This window comes from Falco biarmicus, chromosome 11 (genome assembly GCF_023638135.1).
Source record: "Falco biarmicus isolate bFalBia1 chromosome 11, bFalBia1.pri, whole genome shotgun sequence".
Classification (NCBI taxonomy): Eukaryota; Metazoa; Chordata; class Aves; order Falconiformes; family Falconidae; genus Falco; species Falco biarmicus.
In genome coordinates this window covers 31,665,918-31,685,581 of record NC_079298.1, presented here as the reverse complement: position 1 = coordinate 31,685,581, position 19,664 = coordinate 31,665,918, and the positions used below count along the sequence as shown (strand labels likewise).

At 38.9% G+C, this 19,664-nt stretch overlaps 1 protein-coding gene across 8 annotated transcripts in view; it reads left to right on the top strand.

The window, feature by feature from the left end:
- RALGPS2 (Ral GEF with PH domain and SH3 binding motif 2) overlaps positions 1–19,664 on the top strand; it is a 127,863-nt gene that overhangs the window by 9,851 nt on the left and 98,348 nt on the right. For all 8 annotated transcript variants that reach the window (XM_056355581.1, XM_056355582.1, XM_056355586.1 and 5 more), the window contains one exon: positions 17,820–17,951. In XM_056355581.1, coding sequence (XP_056211556.1) covers positions 17,820–17,951 — 132 coding nt within the window. The remainder of the gene's footprint in view (positions 1–17,819; positions 17,952–19,664) is intronic.

Here is a 19,664-nt window from a genome sequence, read left to right as displayed (position 1 = left end):
AAGGTATATGTGCTAATGATTTGGGGCTGACACAGCTTTGCTGAGAAGTAATTCTTGATCTGAATTTCATATCTTACTTAAAAGATAATGAAGACATTAATTGAAAGGGTATTGCTGAGGCCAAAAAGCTTTTTATAAAGGATAGCTTAGGAAAAGGTGAAATCTGTTGTGCATATCGATGTAGTAATGTAACTCAGAGGTGTGTTGTATTTGTGTTATGCTAAGTTAGATAGACACAGAAATCCAGTTAGCCTGTGTTAAGTGATACTGCTAAAAAGGGAAGCTTGTTTGATAAATAATGCAAGTAGCTAGTGTGAAAGATGTTTTGCTAAGCTGTTGCACCTACAAAACTTTAAATCCCTCATTTATTTGTAAACAAAGGTATATTCTAGAAAAGTTGAGAGCTTTAATTACGTCAGCTGTACCTATTCTTTTAGGAAAAGCTAGCTCTTATTTTCATCACAGAAAAAAAATTTCCATGGTTTTACATTCTTTTTCTTCCCCTCTTTCTATGAAGTGATAGTCTTAAGTGGAAAGCAGAATTGGGCAGTAATGGAGTTAAAGGACAGGGACAGAAGTGACATCTCTTCAGGGAGCAGGAAAAAAGGCTTCCCTTGCTGTCTTGGGATGTGCTGGAGTTTCTGTGTTGCTTTTAGGTGTCAGATTGCTGTGTAGACTGGTACTGAATGTCATAGATATCTTCTTGATTTTACTTGTCAGAGTGAGGTAGGGAAGATGAGGACAAGTGATGGGCTTTAGCAACTTAAGTTCTTGTTGCTGGTGTCATCTTTCCCTATTACATTCCAGGTCATTAATGGAATCTGATATCTTTTTTTTCCCTAGGGCAATATGGTGTGTTTCTATGATCTTGTCATTAGACTAGCCGATCAGCATTGCTTTGTGGCTTTTTCTGTGTTTATGATTCTCTGAGTGTTGGTAAAAGTGCTTTCTTACAAGAAGAAAACTGCAATTTTGGGGAATTCATATTTGGCATCACTTCTAATGCAGAGGAGGCCAATGGTTTTTTAATGTAACAATCCTCAAAGTCAAAAAACATATCTCAGAAGAGAAAAAGGGGTCTTGCCTAAGCTAGAGGTGCCATTTGTGAATTGTGTTCTTTTTGGGGGCTGGGGCTGGATAGAGCATGCAGTTGTGCCCCAGAGAGAATTGATGTTGTTTGCTTCACTCCTCTGTGAGGGAGCTGGCTTATGCAGCAGTCTCTGTTGTAGAACAGCGCTGCTGCCTGCTAGTTGATAGCTTTGTCAGATTTACGGTGTTTATTAGCCACATGCAACTCGGCTGGAAAATGCTATTCTGTTGTTTGTGAAAAAAACCCAACCAGATTCTTAGATTGGAAAGATCCTGTAAATCACTATATGAATATTGCTTTTAAATTGGTAGCTGTGTTTGCTGTTTTTGCTGAGGTTGTTTTTCTCTGTTGTCTTGGAGGCAGTGGAAGAAAAGTTTGTGTAGCTTGCTAAAATGCCTTAGCTTTTAAGTGATAAAGCTGTTTCAAAAGTATACCACCTGCCAAAACCTCGCTAACCCTGTTGTGGCATGACTTCAGTGGTATTTCAACAGTAAGGTACCGATACTGTATTTATGATGTGGTGGGCTCTCATTTATGTTTAAATAACATTCATGACCAAAATGAGCCTTCCAGCTTGGCAAGTTGGAACATGAAACTAACTAAAAAAAAAAATCAAAGTATTTTCAAAGTGCAGCTGAGGTACTGTTGCTTTCGGCCATTCATTTAGCAGGCAAGAGGCAACTCAGATCCTGGTAGTGTAGAATGAGGAAATGAATTACTAATTTGTGTGTTGTTTGTTTTTTTATTAAAAAAATAATTCACTGATATGAATAATCTTGGCTTTGTGACAACACTGAAAGACCTGAATTTATTTAGTTATAATATCTACTTTTTTTAACTGTAGAAAAATTCATCCCTGTATTCATCTCTTTAACCAAATTATTTGTAGTTCAGATTTTCCAAACCCTCATGGGCAGTAGCAGTTGAATCACTCATAGTGGAGACACCATGAAGTGCTGCGGTATCACCAAGTATCAAAACACAGTGAAAACTTGAGTCAAACACATATCAGGGTTAGGAGAAGTGGGCCTGGATAGGGCTTGTGTGTCCCTCCATGATACCCAGCTGATTTGCTGTTACTTGCTTATGGGTCTAGCTCACAGCATGAGAGGTCACAGCTTTTCTTTCTTGTTCCTGGGTTATGGCCTTCCCTCGTCAGTGGGTTTTATTTCTCGTTCTGGGGTCCATGGGCTTTCTCACCTCTGAACCTGTGTATGTATGTTTGGGAGTCTTGCTTTTCTCTAATGTTTTTTCAGGAAGGACAAAATGGACTGTGATCAACCTGTGGTGCTCCTTAATGTTTGAGGGGAGAGGCCACACGAATAACCTTTGTCTGGGCTATCTGAGTATCCATTGTAGTGCTGCTTTTCCTAGCTAGGAGAATATAGTCATGCCACAAGTTGATTACTTGAAGTGATGCATTTAAAAATAGCTTCCTGTGACTTTTTTGGAGATCATCTTTGTATTTATTATGAAGTAGAATGTTTTTGTTGGAGGCTTGAAGCCAACTTTTACCAGATCTTCCTAGAAGGAGATAAGGGGAGGTACCAACATGTTCAAACAGACCTCAAGATTTCTTGAATAATGTTTATCCACTGTTTTTGGAATCTAAAAAATAAATGTAAAAATTCACATAATCATGAGATGTGTGAGATGAGAAATGAAGTAGATTGTGTGGTTTGATTATGCTTGGTCAGTATATTTGGATATACCTCTTTCTGAACCTACACGCGTCTAGTTAGATCATTAATGCTTTTGTGTTTTCTTTAGAGAATCAGAACACTTTAGGGAGGACACCTGAGGGTCGTCTAGTCCATACTGTTGCTCAGGGCATGGCAAACAGTTTATTAGTAGAACTATTTGGAAATACTGCAATATAAAGTAATCTAATGTCTCTTGTATGTCATCAAATAATGTCTTCTGGAATTGCAAATTTATATGATTTCTGAACTGGGAATCAAATTCAGTCCTTGCCACAATAATTGCAGTGTTAAGGTAATTTGTCTTAAACTCAGAATAATAGGGCATTAAAAGTGCTTAAATGTTGCAGAATTTTCAGAAGTAGATGATTCTTCAGGACGAGGTTCTCCAGCTGGCCAGCCCACGGGCTCTGCTCTGCCTCTGCAGGGCAACGAAATGTCTGGCTGGCAGCTTGGGTTCCCTGTGCAGCTCTCCCAACTCAGTCTGTTTCCCTGCACAGTTTTCTCTTTGTGGGGCTCTTGTGGCGAATCAAACAAGGCTACTCACGGTTTGGTGGGCAGTGTCCATTTATATTTCTTATGTTGATGGATTTCCTTGTACAACAAGGACAGTTTAATGTCAGTAATGATGTAACGATGAAGCAGTATCAAATCCTTGTACAAGTTGTAACTTAGGCTACTGGTTCCAAATACTGAGAAACTGTTCCTCAGAACCTTTTGGTTCTCTGTGTTAGTCATGGCCTTTCCTAGTGGTTTTCTTCGTACTGAAGGTGGATCTTGCATGACGGCAAAAATGGTCATCTTGGCCAAGCTGTGTATTTATTTGGGTGGCTGAATTTATTTTTTTTTTTTCACTATAACTCGTAAGACACCAATACAGGGCTTGACAGAGTCTCAAAGAAGTGTTGTGCTTTCATTTAGATGAGGTGAAGAATTAGCTTTCATTGGTTTGTCCTGTATGGATAATCTCCGTTGCTTGAGAGTAAGCCAGTTTGGGCCAGAAGATTCCCTCTCTCTGCAGAAGGGGGGCAAAAGATTGTTGTGCAAAATTTAGGGTAGAACTCTTGCAAGGTTTCCTGCCAGAAGTTGCTAGAGAACAGAAAAGCTTACCTGGTAGGTGTGCTAGGATCCAAGGATCTTTGCTTTTGTTCTAATTGTGATTTTCCCAAGATCTGCACTACCCCTTTGTTATAGCACTGTGATGATTTTGGTGATCCTAGAAAGGAAAGCAAAGAATTTTCTAATCAGTGTGCTAAGAGCAGAGATTTCAGCTGTTAGTACTACTAACTGAAGTAGCAGTTTATAGTGGATTTTTTTGGAAGGTGCTAGTCTGTGTGCTTTTTAAAGATACTGTTAACATCACTGAATAGTCACACAATAGTGGTTTTTGCATTCCTAATTGTGATATCCTGCCGTGTCATGGTGTGGACTTCCTTGCATTATAGCATTCTGCATTTACTTTTTATCAGTTAAAAGATTAACACAAAGATGAATATAACTTTCTTTTTAGTTACATAAACTGTTAAACTGCATGATTTCCTTAAGAAGAAATAGTGTTATCTGCTGTAAAACAGATTTACATTCAAAACACCATTCTCCTCCAAATTCCTATCAAAACTATGTTGAGTACAGGTTCTCTCTCTGTCTTTGCTCTTGGACCCAAGTTTTCAGCTTGCATGTAATTTTTAATGCATGCATCCATTGATTTGGCAGAAGTGGACACAGCTGCATTTCATAAGCTGAGGGATATGTTTGAGTAACAACTATCCAGTCATCCTCCGAATATCTCAAATATCCAAGTAGAATTTGGATAGGATTTCACTTGTGAACTTACTGTGCTGAGTTCATAGTGCTGGAATAATCTTAAAAATCCTGTTTGACAGACTGTATCAAAGGCATACTGGAATCTTTGTATGTGGGGTGAATGAGCTGCACTTGACTCGCAAATACTGAAAAGACCAGCAAATGCTGCTGTTGTTTCAGCAGTTGCCACGCTCTTAAAGGCATATAAAAATTGCAGGATTCCCCATGCTTTCTGTGAGATCTGGAAGAAAACTCTTGCCCCTACTTGGAACATATTTAACTGTTCTCACTTGGCTTAAGTGTCTGCAGCCTTTCTATGTCTGTCAAACCAGGCAGGCCCATCAACGTTGTGTGTATGTGTTCATCTTGTGCCTTTACTTCTTTAATGCCAGTAAACTATGTCCAGGTTTGTGTTCTCTTTTCCTGGTTTGCTGATCATATTGCCACTAAATCCAGTGTAGAGCTAAAGGATATGTGCACCTCTTTAGCAGTTAATGATTTTTACGTTCCTCATTTGAAGCATGGCTCTCAAGCAGAATAGCTTAACTCTACCTCCTTAGAAAGTAATTTGAGAAATTACTTGATTTCCTTGGTTCCTGGTTAAACTTGTCATGTGTGCTGGAAAGAACTTTATCATTAACTTTGCCCCTGCAGTTTCTTTTTCCCTGTTTTGTAACAAGATTTTGAGGCTTGTCTTCACTACCATTAGAGGTATACAAATATTTTTGCTTAGTTGGTTCTCGTGCTTTGCCAGCTATGCTCTTCAAATTAATGCTTATGCTACATCTCAGTATCTTTTTGATGTCTTCTGGAAAATACTGTATTCTAAATCAGTTATACAAGTTCTGCAAACTCTGTGGATATTTATTATGTCATTACTTCTTTAGAGCAGATCCTTTCATCAATAATGTCGATAGATGGCTTAGAAATCGCTCCAGCAGGGCTCTCATTTATACTGTCCATTTACCCGAAGTTGCATTTAGTTTTTCTGCAGATTCAACTGTTGTTGTTAGTGCAGAGAAGTGGTAAGGTGGTATACCGGAATTTGAGGCCTCCAAATATATGCGTGTCTGCCTTGGGTATCTAAAGAGACAAGATTTCCCTGCAATCTACTGTCAATTTCTGTTTTGATAACAAGAAAAAAATGATACATGCTTAAAAATCCACTATCCTCCTTCATGAAAATGTTCACTCTAAATTATTTTGGTTGAAGCAAACATATGCTTGGTCTCCAATTTCAGGCATTTGGAGTAGGTTGTTGACATCTGGTTGGGCCAGCTGACAAATCCTCCATGGATTTATCTGGTCATTCTTGAACATTTAAAACAAGGTTCCAACATGCATTTGGTTTGTTGAAATCATGGATTTGTGTGAATGAATTTGGGTTTGCTCACTTTATCGTGATTTATTTATTAGGTAGATGCTTTGATGGTCAGCAGTTACTGACTGGTCTTGGGTTAAGAAAAATATTTAATATTACACTGTTGTTATTTGGGTCTTTACCTGCTGTCTCATTAGTTGCCTGATTTACTGACGTTCTTCCAAAGGGAGTTAGAAATGTGGGAAAGATGTGAATGCTTGGATGGATAACTGATTTATGTATTGTTTACTTGTAGAAGTTGGATACTCTGAGCTTGACATGCTTTCATAAAGGAATGCAGGGGATAGTGGCACAGTCAGAAAATCCAGCTCTCTGCCAAATGCCTATTGTAGTTGCACATAAGTCACTGTACCAAATATAGGCAATTTATAGGCTGTTAGTTTTGGATTTTTTTCGCTGTTTGCACCGTTGCTATAGAAATGGTACTAACTTCCACATCAATGCATGATGTTAAAAGAAGAATAATTATAGAGAACATAATTGAAATGTTGGCACCACAGGTTTTATTGATAAATACTGTACCCACCTCTCTGAAAGCTACATTTTAAACCAGACGAAGGTAGTGTGTCTTGTTCAAGAAAGATCCTCATTGTTTATTAATGGCTTTACAAAAAATATGGTAAAATAATCTCTCATGGTATTTTCTCCTTCCTGAAGGAGGAAGTCAGGCATTCGATGTCAGAGGAGTTCTGCTGCCTTTTCCCTAAAAGTAAATCTTTTTTGTCTTACTGCACAGAGAAAGTGTGCATTTGAGGCAGGTGTATGTACTGAGTCTTTAATTCTGTGGATTTGGAGGCTGTTACTCAGCAACAGTGAGTACGTTGTCATCTCTCACTTGTTAAAAATCCCTCCTAGGATGGTTTGGTCATCTTGTTTTGTATTTGGCTGTTCACAGTTTTGATTCTAGCACTTAATGCCTATAGAAGCTTATGCAATGACTTGCATGGATATTTGAGTTTTCTTCATATCCGCATGTGATATGTAGGTTTACACAGAATATCCAGTCTAGACCCTCAGTCTCAGTTTTCATGCCTGTTTTTTCCTATATGTGCTTTTGGCATCTGGGTTGCGGTGATTGTTGGTGACAGAGTTCCTGTAGCCTATTGACAGTAACAAGGCTCATGCTGTCAGTTGTCATCTGTTTCAGAACTTGCAAGTGTGCAGTTGCACATAAAATTCTATTTAAATATTTTTTCCAAATCTCTTTCTTGTGAAGTACTTTTTCTATTCTGAGAGAAGGTATGCCGTGCTCATGTGTCCATTTATAGATTGTTATCATGATTTTCTTCAAGTTTGTCCTTGGCTGGAATTCTTAGTGTTGCCTGATTTTTAAAATAAAAAAATAACTGAAAAAACTTGAAACTAAGAGTAAAAAAGGCAGCGTCTAGAAACTTTTCATAGTGATTGTGTTGTGATACTTTTGCTGATGCTCAGTCTATAATAATTCTTCCCTGTCCGTGTGTCTCTTGCATTATCCAGAAATGCAGCAAAACTGTGGATCCGAGTACCTCTGAAAAGATTATTTGGATCCTGCAGTTCGTGCTAGCAGCTTTCAGTGCTCAGCTATTGCATGCTCTTCAGAACGTTGCCCATGGGTGTATTCTGGCTTTGTTAGTTCCACTGGTATCATGCCTGCACATGTCACCCATAACAAAAATATTTTGCAAATTCAGCATCAGTTAATCAACATGATATTAATCATTTACTACTCCTCTTGTTTGCAAACAGAACTGATAGAGACATGGCCATGTGGTGGGGGACTTGAAAAAGCCCATTTTGGAAAGGTTATAATCTTCTAGAACTGCCCAATTAATTAAAAGTATGTGGTTGTAATTTAAAGAATTTCTGTTTATTTTCTTTGCCCTCTTTTACTGCTTATTCATGGAGATAAGTAGCACTAGGTCCTGTTTTTCAAAAATGTCTCTAGGTTATGTTTTCTCCTGTTTTGTGTGTTTGGAGTGAGTAGGTTCCTCCTCCGGTTCCCGACAGAGCAAGCCTGGATTTCTTGTTCAGCTATTTGAAGAAATGCTGCTCAAACAGGCTGAACTGTTGGTAGGCTTGAATTCTGGAGAAGGAGACAGAGGAGGGCAAGACCTTATTATACTTAATGTGCTTTCTTTACTAAAATAATTTGGTTCTCTAACGCTTACCCTTTTGGCGTATGGGAGGAAAAACAAACTGTGCATAGTAACTTCAAATGTTGTCTGTTCTAACAGCAATTGTAAAATAATAGCCAGATCCAAAGGAATAAAACGTTCTGCTGTACAGTGTTGTTTCCAAAGAACTACAAAACAGCATAGAAGCTTGTAGGCAATCTCTGAAGAAAGAAACTCTGGGAACCTGATAATTTGTAAGCAGTATGTGAACAGAAACAATTTTTAAGTTCTTGTGTGGTTGGTTACTTTGTGAACCTACATTTTGCCTTTTAATGCTCAAACTCTGGTGGAGAGACCTTTTGTTAGAAAAAACCGAACCTCTTACAACCCCAGGCTAAACTTAAATAGCGTGTACACATGTTCACATTTTTGGCTTATTCCATTTGTTGCCTGCAATAATATTTTCTTTCAGCTTGATTCATGCCTGCTTGGTGTCAGGGCCAGGGTCTGCTACTGCTTGCAGCTGTGTACCAATGCTAGTGCTAAAAAAGTTCTTGTGTTACAGTATCCACTACTTAACTCTGGGCTATGAGTCAGTCCACTGAGCATAGCTGGCTTTTGAATGGTTGAAGTGAGAACGGTAAGGATCTCCTTCCTATTTGTGTGTAACTCACTTTAAAAACCTTTTATTTTGAGCTAAAACTTCTTTGCTGTTGTTGCAAGTGGATGACAAACTGAGCTAATAGTTTAATTTTTTGTAATAGGATTTGGTAAACAAGTAGCTTGTGCCCTGGAGAAGGATATTCTCTTGGATTTTTGAGGGTTTTTATCTCATCTGAGGAAAACTAAGCTACGAGTTGTACCAGGCCTTGAGATTAAAAAGGAGAGCACTGGGTACTGGAGCACCACAAAGAAGGGTTCTTGGTAGCTGGAAACTGAGTAAGATATGAATGAGACAGAGCCTGACTATGCATTACCTCAACATTACCTCTCTTTCTTTTCTCTCCCCTCAGCCCCCAAAGTCAGAGACTGAGGTGCGTAAAAGCAGAAATAAGATTATTTTATTGTTCAGAATGCAAGCACACACATGATTGTGAAAGTGCTCAGTGGGTAATGCAATCTTAAAAAAAAGAATAATAATTTCACTTAATTGTTTATCCAGGTAAAGCCTTTTCTAGGGTAAGAGGAGAGAATCGAAATTAAGGACCATATTTAAATGAAGCTTTTATAGATTTTTTTATTATTTAAAACTTCACTGTCAAACCTAATAGTTTTGTTTTGTGTGTTCCATTTGTTACTGTTCTGTGGATTCTTACTTCATCTGTCTTTGAGCTTAAATAGCTGATACTACTGAGACTGTTGTGCAACAGATGCTTAGGGAAAGAGCGGATGTGTGACATAACTTTGAGTGGTTGAGTTCCATGAGTATAGAAGGGCTTTGAGTTTGCAGCAGGATTAATAAAACCAATGAAAAAAGGAGTCTGTGTACCGGGTTAGCTATACTGCTGATGCAGGTACTATATGACACAATTTCTTTCAGGAAGGAGTCCAGTATCAATTTAAGCAGCTATGTTTTTTTGCTTGAAATACTGTTTTCTGGAAACTGTTCAAGAACCCAATTGCTGTATTCTGCTTTTGAGCATAATTTTACATCGTATTCATACTTCTGGTTTGTTCTCCTGATATTTAAACATGGCAAGTGTTTCATGCAAATTTCAGTTTGTCGGCATAACCAAGCTGAGGTCTCCTGGTTTCCGCTTTTGCAGTGGAGTCTTCAGAGAACCTGGAAGCCCTTCTCTGCATATATTTTGTTCAAAAATCTTTTGGAAGCCAGGTGACCAGAACTGCATAGAGTACAGCATTCCAGTCTCTTGAAATGTCTTGCAGGTAGTATTTGTTTGTAACTAATGCAAATATCTTGATCTCACGTGGCTACTTCATGCTTACAGTACTGGCAGTCACTTCCAACTGATGTGCTGAAATTCACGGCAGAAGTTTTACAGGGATCAACCCAAATAATCCTTTAATGACTGACTTTCATTTTTCATTCTTCTGTCCATCAGATAGTTTTATTTGTCCTGTGTTTTCCTGTATTTCCAAATGGTTTGTTTCTAATATTTGTACTGGTGTTGCATAGTTAATAACTGTTATTAAACTCTTGCTACTCTAATTCCTCGATCTCTGTTTTTGTCATGTCTCTACCCCATGCATGTCACCTTCTAGTGTCTCTTATCTCAGGCTTCACTAGTGGCAGCTTATCAAATGCTTTGCCAAGATTCATATGTCTGACTGGAGATTTCGTAGTATGTGAAATTTTAGATCTGGGATTTGATTATCTTCAGTGATAAATTTCCTGCAGGAGGATGGGGTTATATTAAGTTGCTTGAGCTTCTATTTATCTCTATTGTGGAAGTTTCTATTTTTACCAGCTTTTCTGTCTCTACATTACCTTTTAATATTATCATGCTTACTGAAAACTGAATTAAAGTATGTGTTAACGTGGCTTTAATTTTTATTTTTTTATTGCTGTGTACATACTATCTTTATTCTTACAGGGCAGTAACGTAGTTGGTTTGTTTCAGTAGGTCAAGTGTAAAAAGGAAGAATATAGTTTGGAAAGTGCAGTTTGGTTTGACTTGATGAAGTTTTCTTTTATAGTTGGATGAACATTCTTTGTCCTGTCACCTGTTCCTTGCTGACTTTCTGCTTAGTTGTGGGGCTTTTGTGTGTGTTGGTTTTTGTTTTGGTGTGGAGTGTGTGGTTTGTATTTCTTTTAATACTTTTTTTTTTCTAGGTTTTTTTTGGTTTGGTGTATTTTAGCAGTTATCTCTGCATTTGCCTTTTTAAGCTATAAGCTTTCTTACCGTCTTTAGATATGTTTCAAGCTGTTACCTATCTATACGTAGCTCCTACGGACTTTGAGAACTTCTAATGTGAAGTAAGTAATAAAGAACAGTAGTTTCTGGGGCCAAGAGAAGGAGGCCATGCATTTCTCTTTGTCAGGAGCATTAAAAGTCTGGCAGTCTGCTCTGACTACCTTCCCCCCCCACCCTGCCCCAGTACATGTCATGACCCCTGTTATCACAGTGCAGCCTTGTGCTGCTTCCCAGATCTTCCTGTTGCAGGAGGGACAACACACTGCCTGGCAAATGAGTGATTTGTCTTTAGTATTGAGTAGTATGTGCCTTTGCTAACACAGTCCTGGTGCACACAGAACTTCGAGGCATGTCGGGGTGCACCGAACTGCAGGGAAGAACTGTATTATCAGCCCTTGCCCTGATGGCAGGTGGCATGAATACTTGTATATGGTGGTAGTTGTAGTGCCTGCATGCCAGGGTACTTGGTCTTCCTTCCTTAACCTTCCTTGGTGCCTGCATGCCCCTGGGGCACCTTGAACCACTTCCAAAGAATTAACTTCAGTGAGCAGCAGCTTGTGTGCAGCTAGTAGGGTCATACAGTGCTGCTGTATGGCAGAACGTCCAGAACTTCCACCTGCCAACTTGATGCAGACCAGTGAGAAGCATCTGTGCTGGGGGTTGGGTCAGCAGGATTTCCTGTGCCCCTACTTGCTCAAGGGGCAGTATGTTACCTAAGTGAGTCTCACAACGTCAGTGTAGTGATCCTATGGGAAGTATAATCCATATTCTATTCTTCCAAAAACACAAAAAATCAGACTAAAAGGTATTTCATAACTGTATGTCTTATGAAGATTAAGGAAAAAGTACCTGGAAAATAAAGTGGCAGCACCCTAACATTGCCATATTTTTAGTATTGTTCGGTTCATTTTGGCCATATTGTTGTGACTCTTTAGCAGAGACACTTTACTTCAAACTTGTGAGAGGGGGAAGTGCACAGGAACCCAGTACACAAAAGCACAACCATTTCTGGATGTTCTTCAAATAAGGCAGGGATTATTGTGTGCAAAATGAGTAATTGTAATAGAGGCTTGCTCTTGTAGCCCTGTGTGGTAAGGAGCTATAGATTAATTGGCCTGTTTTGTATTTAAGAAGTTCTAGTCAAGGAACTGAAGTAGTTACACAAAGTACTTCCAGACGGAAGGATCCAATTTTGTGCATACTAGGCAAATGTGATAGTTGCTTGAAGAACTTGAATTTGTGTTTTATTGAAGCTTCTACCTTGTGTTCATTGTTTGAAAGAAATGTTAATTTAGAAAGTGCCAAGCAGCGCTGGAAAAAGTACACTGCTAACTAAGAATCAAAGGGCTCAGATCCAGAATTAGCATTTGGTCAGTGGTTCCAAGATTTCACTGAAGTGTCTTGAGGTCCTGGTATGGAATTAGTTGATTCTAGCTGGTTGATTCATGGTGGAGTGAAGATTCAGTGAAAGCCAGTATGTTTCTGTTCCTCATTCAGAAAGAAATATCTTTTTCTGTACTGTTTGTCAAAATACTACTGAGAATTTGCACAAGATCAGGAACTCATGTTGATTGTGTCTGGCACTGGTGGTTTGTGGTTTTTTGGTGGTTTTTTTTTTTCTACTGGTCTTTGGTCCCCAAAGTCTTTGGTAGTGACTCTGCATTTGTAGTTGATTATAATCCATGCAAGTCATTGCTGTTTTCTTCATGGGGATCTGTGACCAAATCAAATGACATTTTGTACTGACATTATGAATAAGAACAAAGAGGATATTGGTCATCATGACTCCTGAGCTATTCATAAAAATGTACTGTGGCCGTGTTTCCCCAAAGCTTTTGTGCTGTTCTGGACAGTAAGTTTTTAATTAATTTTATGGTAGTCTTTACTGTTTGTTCAGTGTGTTTTTGGGATAGTGTTTGACCCAAGCTGAGACAAGAATATCCCTGGATTCTGCTGTGGAAGGGAGTCAGGCTTAGGTGTCCTGTTAGACACCTGTCAGATTCCAATACTCTCCAGCTAGGTTCTTTTTAAATATTCCGCATGTGGAGGTTATAATGTTTAATATTAAACTTACTATTTGAAGACAGTTGATGTTGAAGAGGATTTCTGATTTAACAGAGCAATATAAAATATACTGAAATCACAATGCAAATGCAAGTTAAACTTGGCACAATATAGCAACTGCAACATACAGTTCCAACAAGTACCAATGTGATCCGCATTACTGGTTGCTAGAATATGCTTGCTGTCATGATGTTGGGCATCCCCAGTCACCAGGAAGGAGCATGCGGGTTGAAGCCGGCTCAAGCCTGATGATCTCTTTGGAATTCCGTTGTTAGTTAGTTTCTGTACTCTGTTGGGCTGAGCCATGTATTCAGTCCCCTGTCGTGGTTTAGCTAACTCGGGGAGACATTCACTTTGTTTAATGAGCTCAGGGAGAACCATTTACACCACTAGTTGATTCAGTCAACTGTAATATAGTCAGTTGATCCGCTGAACTGACATAGCTGTTTATCTAAAACAAAGACCACTCTGTGGTCCCCTTTGTGCTGAAATAAAGTCAGCTTCTTTGCAACAGCTGCGGTCAGTTGCACCCTGCATTATTCCCTGAGCTTCATGGGCACATTGCCCTTGCTTGTCTTCACCAAGCTGCCTTCCATTTGGGGGTTTTATAGGTCAGTCACTGTAGTGGAATGATCATCTCATACAGCCGTGGGTGAATTTGCAGAAAAACTCAGACTCCCTGAAGATAGCAGGCTCTGCTTAGTTGTGCTGGTTTTGGCTGGGGTAGAGTTAATTTTCTTCATAGCAGCTACTGTGAGGCTATGTTTTGGATTTGTGCTGAGAACAGTGCTGATAACACAGGGGTGTTTTTGTTACTGCTGGGCAGTGCTTACACAGAGCCAAGGCCTTTTCTGCATCTCGCAGCACCCCACCAGCGGGTTGGCTGGGGAGGGGGACACACACGACACAGCTGGGACAGCTGACCCCGACTGCCAAAGCGATATTCCCTACCATATGACATCATGCTCAGCATATAGACCTGGGGGAAGGAGGAGGAAGGGAGGACATTTGGAATGATGGTGTTTGCGTGCCCAAGTAACCATTACGCGTGATGGAGCCCGGCTTTCCTGGGGATGGCTGAACACCTGCCTGCCCATGGGCAGCTGTGAATGAACTCCTTGTTTTGCTTTACTTGTCTGCATGGCTCTTGCTGTATGTATTAAACTGTCCTTATTTCAATCGATGAGTTTTCTCACATTTACCCTTCCAGTCCTCTCCCCTGTCCCACCGTGGGGTGGTGGTGGGGAGCGAATGAGTGGCTGTGTGGAGCTTAGTTGCTGGCTGGGGTTAAACCATGATGTTGGACGTTTTTATTCTTTGGGTATGGTGAATCTGCTTACCAGCATTTTTAGTTTGCTTTTTACTGTACGGTATGCGTGGCATGAAGAGGTAGGAAGATACTGCATAGCGTGTCTGTGCTTCAGGTTGGCATAAATGCTGGCTTAAGTATTTTATGCATCATATAAAACACTTTCAATTTCACATCTAATGCATTTCTGAGCACAAAGGCATTTATTAAATTGAAGGGGAGAAACAGACTGGAAGTTCAAATTACTCAGTGTAATTCAGTTTTTGTAATTGGATATACAGGGCATGCAGTGAAAACTGACTCACTGTTGCAGTGTGGTGACAGTCATTTCACATCTCCAGCTATGCTGCTCTGAACAGCTCTGCTGTTGATCACTTTCTGATATTGCTGTTTACTAATCATTGTGGTGTTAAGCAGAAGGGTAGTATAGCAAGCAAATTATTTAATTATTCCAGTGTTAGGATTTTTTCAGTATTCATCTTAAAAGGATACATAGGTCAAAATTGTTGCTGCGACTTTTCATTGTTACGGGAGTGGTGGTGATCTCGTGCGTAATGCAGCTTTCAAAAGTACGTTTTAAATATTGCAAGTTCTGGAGCTTTCAAGTTGATAAATGCTAGTTTATAGCAGTTCAGTACTAATTCTGCTCCCTACTGTATCTCCACAAAGTGGGAAAAAGTATAAATGTATTCATATATATACTCTTGTAATGCAGCAATGTGTACAAATTTAACATTGTTTAGACAGCTTTGTTATAATACAAGCTGACTGGCAGATGTTATATTTTGTAATCTCTCTTTTTCTTTGCATGCAGGGTTTTTCTAAGTGATTTTCCACTTAGTAAAAAAAATAAATCCAACTTTTATGTGCTTCATGGGAGTCTCTTTTCCGCACAGTGGTGAATTTCAGCCCTACTTGACTAAGGGGCAGAATTCTCACAATTCTTATCCCAGTAACTGGGTAGAAAAGGAAAACTCGGATCAGTGTGAACCACCACTGTACCCTCCAGGTACAGTCCTCTGAGGTGGAAAGTCTATCACATAGTCATCAGGCTCTGAATGCAGACAGTGCCAGGCGTAAGTGCCTGCCTGGCTGCCGCTCAGGTGGGTGGGCAGATACAAACAAAACTCATAATAGCTTAGGAAACAGGTAGCAGCAGACTGGAGCTGTTACGTTAAGGGACCAAGGATAAGGCTTAAGATAGTGCATTAGGGAACACGGGGCAGGCAGGGAAATTGCTAGGACTTGTCTGGGTGCCTGTGGGTTATGTGGGACTAGTCATTAGGAAGCGGGGCTTTAACCCTGTTTATAGAGAAATCGGTTCACTCTTGTCATTGGAGGCTGCGCTGACAACTCCATAGGCTTCTATGATATGTATAATTTCTTTTAAATAGCACCATCCAAATCCCTCCAAAAACCAAAGAAACACGGAAACAAACTTGAACTTTCACTTTTCTTTGACCAGAAACACTTTGTCCCCAATTCTCCCCCTTCTCACCCCCATTAGTATGGGGAAGGGGAAGGACTGAAGTATTTGTGAGAAGAGGGTCAAATACATAACCTTGAGTTTAAGGTTGGCTTTGTATGATGCAATTACAGGCCAGGTGGTATGATGAAATTGTTCAAAGTGTGAAAATTCCTATGATTACATTGGTTACAAAAAGTACAAATTTTTAAAGGGTAGAGGGTTTTCTTCAGCAGAAAAGAGGATTAAATTAGGACAAGTGTACCTTCTTGAACATGAGGAAGGCCTGAAACTGATTTTGGAGATGTGATGTCTCTGTCCTCCACTGTCACTACATAAATGAAAATTATGACACGTCAGTTAGCTTTATTTCCTTGCTTTTCAGTTCAGTAAATAAGAAGGCTATAGGGAGGAGGCGCTGGGGAGCTGAGCATTTGGAAATACTCCACATGAGACAGTCTGAAGGGTAATTGAGATAGGAAAGGACAGGGCAGCAGTGACACTCACAAGCCAAAGATGAGGTATTTTTTCCTCCTTTGTATGTTCTATTAGTGTAATACTTATTATAAAAAAAATAAATCTAAGTGCAGTTAAGTGTATTTTTAGTGGAGGAAACAATCTTAATTATAGCATGTGGGCTGGGACTATAATGTTTAAGTGAAATGTAGTGTCTTCTGTCCTGTGAATGAGCCTATCATTTAAAAAAAAAAAAACCAAAACCAAAACAAAACAAGATAAGGTCAAATGTGAATGGTTGTTCTGAACTGCAGAAGTATGACTGAACATGGTTCAGGTGGGGACTATTAATACCCCAAAATATCTAGCAGCTATAGTGTTTGACTGAAATTTGCAGTGTGGCCCTTTCAGTTGCATCCTTTCTGTATTGCATTCCTACAAGGACACTTGAAAGTTACTGCTTTTTTTTTAAATGATAGTTTTTTATTTAGATATTGCAGTTTCTTGCCTTCCAGGCTTGTTTACCTGACATATCTGGCTTATGTCACTTGGAGATAGAAATTTTTGGATTACTGATTTTATTTCATTACTTAGAGGTCTTAAATATGAGATGCTGTAATGCTGTTTTGTTATGTGGCATTACTCAGTTTCCTGTCACTTACCTTCTCCATTTATTTGCACAGTCTGTAATAGTTCTGAGTTAAAATTACAAACCTAAAGTGAATCTCATAAATAATAGCAACTTCGGAAATAGTCACACTTGTTATAAACATAGACCTGTGAAAACTGATTTATAATAATTTTCACACTAGAGGGCACTAAGATCTCATGAAATTTAAGTCCAAAACAATTTTTACTCTCCCTCTAACACTGAGGTATTGGGTAGTCTTACTGTTGTTGTAGTGGATGCCAAAGCTTTCAATTTCTTTTGCAGTATTTTCTCTGTAGAAATGAGGAGTAATAGTATTCTTTCAAGAATAAACCTAGTGTGTGGAGTTTTCCCTTGTGTGGTTTGTTTTGCAGTTTGTTTTTTGGTGGTGTTTTGGGGTTTTTTTGCTAAACAATAATTTGGGTAATTTGTGGAGAAAAGCCCAAGTTCCGCTTGTACTCTTAAATTGCTTTTAATGCGGTAATTTTCTCTTGAAGCTGGTGAATAGACATATAAGAGGAAATCATTGAATAACTTCTTATAAAAGTTACTGATAGTTAACATCTGCACTATATTTTTTTAAAGTTGGTAATCAGGAAAAGAATCATATGTGTACTGATGTGCAGGCCTAACTTCAAGTTAGGGTTAATGCATACATTTACATATTGATACCTGGTATATGGAAAATAGCAGGGGAAAGCATATGAAAATCTATACTGCCAGTAAGTATTGGATTGCAATGGAACTTTCAGTTCTTTATGTCATTTTAGAGCTGGTAATTTCAGAATATATGTTTGAACTTAAATTTTGGACCTCAAAGAAGTGTAGCCATTTTGGAAGTAATTTTTTTTTTTTGTCACAGATTTTAGATACTGAATTTTACTTAAAACTTGAAAAAAATGGTTTGTGATTACTTTTTGCTCTTTGTAGGAATGGTTATTCAGTTGCCTTGGAGATGATCCTGCTGCTGTAAATGTAGGGGTGAAGATTAATGGTGTGGGCAGTATGGACCTAATGAACGGACAGTCAAGCAGTGTTAATATTGCAGCTACTGCTTCAGAGGTAAGGATTACAAAACTCAGTTATTGCATACTTAAGACTCTAAGTACTCACATTATTTAAAATGCACCGAAATGTAAGTTTTTCTTTTAACAGATCTAGTGCGGCAGGTTCTTGTTTTGTGTGTTGGTTTCATATGCCCCAGTTCAGATGTGAATAACTTAAAAGTTCTGACCTTTGCATACCAAAATAAAGCGTGAGCTAGCTTTTACAGCCTTGCCATTGCCAAAGCTGCCTTTTTTTGTGTTCTCTTCCATCGCATTTAGACAAGGCAGCTTTTCTTTTAAGTTTTAACAATAATAGATGCTCTTAGTGCGATAAGCTGGGCTGGCAAAGCCTGTGGGAAATGTTCTTTTCTTTGACAGGTACTTGTGTGCCTGTGTGGTGAGGGGCGGTCTGACACAGTAGCACAGGAGTAAGGTTGTTCCCGTTGTCTCTCGGACTGTGCTGAAGCATTGGTATGGGTCCCCTCTGGCCCAGCAAAGCTGCTGCCCTCCAGAAGTGAGCAGCTTGTGAGTTAAGAGAATGTGTATCAGCCGAGCAATGGGGATTGGTCTCCTATGCTCATGCCTCTTATTTTGAAGTTAATCTGGTTAACCATTTTTCATCTTACTACTTAAAGAAAAAGAAGGGGCAGGGTGAAGTTGGTACCAGAGTTTTTGAGCTCTTTTTGCTAGGATCATGTGAGGAGCTGTTGAGAGTTGTGACTGATTCCTAAATTCTTAGCAATGTTGGAGAGTTTGCAGGACCTCTTTGGTTTGGAGGGTTTTTTTTCCAGAACTCTTGGAGATCACTCCCTCTTCAAGTTTTTTGTTGGGTTTGGGTTGGTTTTTTTCCTGTTAATGCCTCATAGTACTGAGGTGAAGGGAACTGAAAATCTGCCTTCAGTGTATGTTGAGTGATCTTCCCAGATGCATTGTGTGTTGTCATTAGGGTGACTGAATATATGCTTTGGCTTGTACAGATGTACAATGGGAGACAGTTACTTTATTGCTGATGCATATTATTTTTATTGCTTTTGTTACAGTGTGAAACATGTTTTTTTTAGCAAGGTGGATTTCAGTTTGTCTTTTTTTTTTTAAAAAAAAAAAGACATGGTATTCAAGAACCCTACAAAGGTGGTAGTGATGAGAGCCACAACATCCTGAACACAGTTGCCTTTGTAAATGAATCTTTGAACCTTACCAAAGATAGTTGTTTTACTTACATATTTACACAAGTATTTCAATAGCAGAGCTGCATGTGTGCTGTGCACTTGCATGTGCATATGGAAATGGAAAGTACCACAAACAAGGTGAAAGGAAAATTGGAGTGTTGTGTTATCAAAAGGGTAAAAATAATTTCCAGCATAATTTCACAAGTATTGTCAAGATTTAAACAAGAAAGCTGACATCACAAGACTATTATTTGTTTTTATACAGATGCTTGTACTTCCCTTATTGATTGTTGTATTATGAATCATTGACTGACCATTTGTTGGCATACAACTGAAAAGATTTCTTGGAAGAAAGCTCTCTTTTTTTTTTTTCTTTTCTTTTTCTTTTTTTTTTTTTTTTTTACTCAGCAAGATAGTCTTGAATGTTTACATGATGTCTGATAAATTTGAGTAAAAGTGGTACTTTTTTGTTTCTTTCTTGACTGGGAGGAGGAAGGACTCGTAACTGAAATGTTTCACTATGTTGGTTACTGAAAATGCCAGCCTGGTTTGGAGATTTT